Source organism: Penaeus monodon, chromosome 16 (assembly GCF_015228065.2).
Source record: "Penaeus monodon isolate SGIC_2016 chromosome 16, NSTDA_Pmon_1, whole genome shotgun sequence".
NCBI classification, from domain to species: Eukaryota; Metazoa; Arthropoda; class Malacostraca; order Decapoda; family Penaeidae; genus Penaeus; species Penaeus monodon.
In genome coordinates this window covers 15,627,439-15,629,938 of record NC_051401.1, presented here as the reverse complement: position 1 = coordinate 15,629,938, position 2,500 = coordinate 15,627,439, and the positions used below count along the sequence as shown (strand labels likewise).

Sequence of the window (2,500 nt, the reverse complement as noted above, 5' to 3'; positions counted from 1 at the left end):
ACTTTTTTTTCAACACAACAAACGAAGTCACACACTGAGATCAAACCTAAGTAACACACACCCTCACCTCACACCTCATTCATCTGCCTAACCATCCCGCAAATGATATATTGTATTGCCATTTTTGTCCTCACATCGCACAGTTTAATACATGTTATTTATCCAAGAACAAATGATTACCTTCGAGTTTAATTAATCATTGTTATGTTCGGTTGTTCTCATCATATTATTCATGTATATTTTTCGAATTAATGAAATTATAATTTTTCTCTTGTATTTAATGAATATTACTAATTACTTCATTCCAACTTGTTATATTCTGTGTATACACTATATCGTTGTGTTCTTTATATCACTGTTTCTTCATACTTGCCGTGCTAATCTGTCGCTCGTTCACACGTAGATTTCGATCACCTGACTATCCTCTTATCTACCTACTGCCCACTCTGCTCGGAATTCACTCTAAGATTGCGGATTTTACGAAGTGCCATCCCCATATCTTATAACTGAACCCAAATCGCTTTATGACGTCCTCTCGGCTGGAATTTGTGCTTCTTTAGTCTAAGGTTTGGTGAATAAGTACTGATGGTAGTGTCTCCAGTTGCAAATAATGGCAACGCTTTGCAGATACCATATCTTATATAGGCTTACACAGTTATTATCACCGCAAGTCAATTTTAAGCCTGGCTCATGGCCGTAAACGAAGGAATCCTGCGCCGCCGCATCGAGTATACGCTCATACGATTGAAGCGCCCGAGCCGCGACGAGACGCGCACTGTTAGGTTATCACCGTAATTTAATTTTAAGCCCGGCTTATGGACATAAACAAAGGAATCCTGCGCCTGCCGTACACTTACGCTCATACGATTTAAGCGCCGAGACGCGCACTGTTAGAATTAAGTTCAGGCCCAGCTGCCTGGGCCTGTTCGAAGCATATATACTTGCCTATTTACCCCCAAAGATATGGAATTCTTATCCAATTATTTTTCACTCTTCAATATGATGGTACCTTATTGAACTCGCTAAGTAATTACTTGGCACGTTACCCTTCATTGTGACAAATTGTTCTTATTATGCTCTCATTTTTCTTGCAATTTAGTAAGGTGATTGGCAAACACATTATCATCCTCTTCCTTAGCTCTTTTACTGGCCTGGTACACTTATATTTCAGCTTCTGAAGACGATTGACCCTCCTCACTACTGAATGTTGCACCTCAGTGCGAAAACCTCTGCCACACCCGCTACCCTGGCACTCGACGATCCTAGCGACCCTCGGATCACCAGGAACCATCTGTAGATACCAAACAGAACCTCTACTGCATCGTTTCAAGCGTTACAGTCGGGTCGAGGTCGAGCCTTGCGCGTGGCCGAGTGATGTCAACAATACGTAGCAAACTGGATGATACTATTCACACCTCCGTCCAATAGCTGCCCTTCTCCTTGGGCAGGACGCAGATGTCGCCGGCTTTCTCTTTTCGCACAGGATAAACATCCGCCCTCGAAGGGAACCGCCGCATAAAAGGACACGTCCGTAAGACACGGCAGATAGGCCAAGCCACACAGGGTCCAGTTCACCACCACGTCCTCCACCCGGGGACACGGGGGCCTCTTGGGGGTCACATCTACCCTCAACAATAAACCAGCAAGCTAAGACCCCTTTCTTTGACCCGCCCGAGTCCATCTCTCGTGTCGGTTATACACACACACACAACAACATGCACACATATACACACACTAACACGCAAATACACACACATATAAACACACACACACACACACATATAAACACACACACACACACACACACACACACACACACACACACACACACACACATACATCTTTAGAAATGCAATAACAAAACAACAAGAAAAAACAACAACTCAAACCTGAAAGCTGGCGTTGGACCCGTAGAGTTATGCGCCACCTTCCGGAAAGCCTCAAGAAAGTGGCTCGAAGGTCTTGTCTCGGAAAGCCGTCCAGGCGGGTGTGCGATTCCTCATACTTCCATTCTTAAGAAAGCGTCATCATAGAGCAAACGCACAGGCTTGTAATTGTGCTCGTTCGGTATGGCTTGGTATATCACAGGAATAAGAATAGTCAACGCGGCTGCGATACCTATGCATAGCCGCATTGTTCCTGGTCTGAAAGAAGAATATAGAAACCATGAAGGGTATTATGGGTCTAATAGGTGTTATTTAGGGTTGTGGGTCCCTGCCGAAGGGGTAAATGAACTCTTTTAGGAGAGAAGAGGTGGGGGTGACAGAAAAATAAGTGGAAAATATTTGGGAATCCGAGAGATATCTGGCAACTGGATCTTACGTATGGTATAAAATTATAACGTAAAAAAAAATATAGAATTATATATTATATATAATATATAATATATATATATATAGTATATATATATATGTATATATATTTCAGGCAGTATACACCAACTTGATGTAGTGTAATATATCTTTTAGATCCCTAATATTATAACATAAGCATGGATATG

General features: G+C 42.4%; 1 protein-coding gene across 1 annotated transcript in view; it reads right to left on the bottom strand.

The window, feature by feature from the left end:
- Positions 1–2,500, bottom strand: part of LOC119582948 (alpha-(1,3)-fucosyltransferase C-like) — a 21,440-nt gene that overhangs the window by 18,136 nt on the left and 804 nt on the right. The window contains exons 2-3 of the mRNA XM_037931462.1: positions 2,006–2,144; positions 1,890–1,966 (exon numbers count right to left, since the gene is read on the bottom strand). Coding sequence (XP_037787390.1) covers positions 1,890–1,966; positions 2,006–2,144 — 216 coding nt within the window. The remainder of the gene's footprint in view (positions 1–1,889; positions 1,967–2,005; positions 2,145–2,500) is intronic.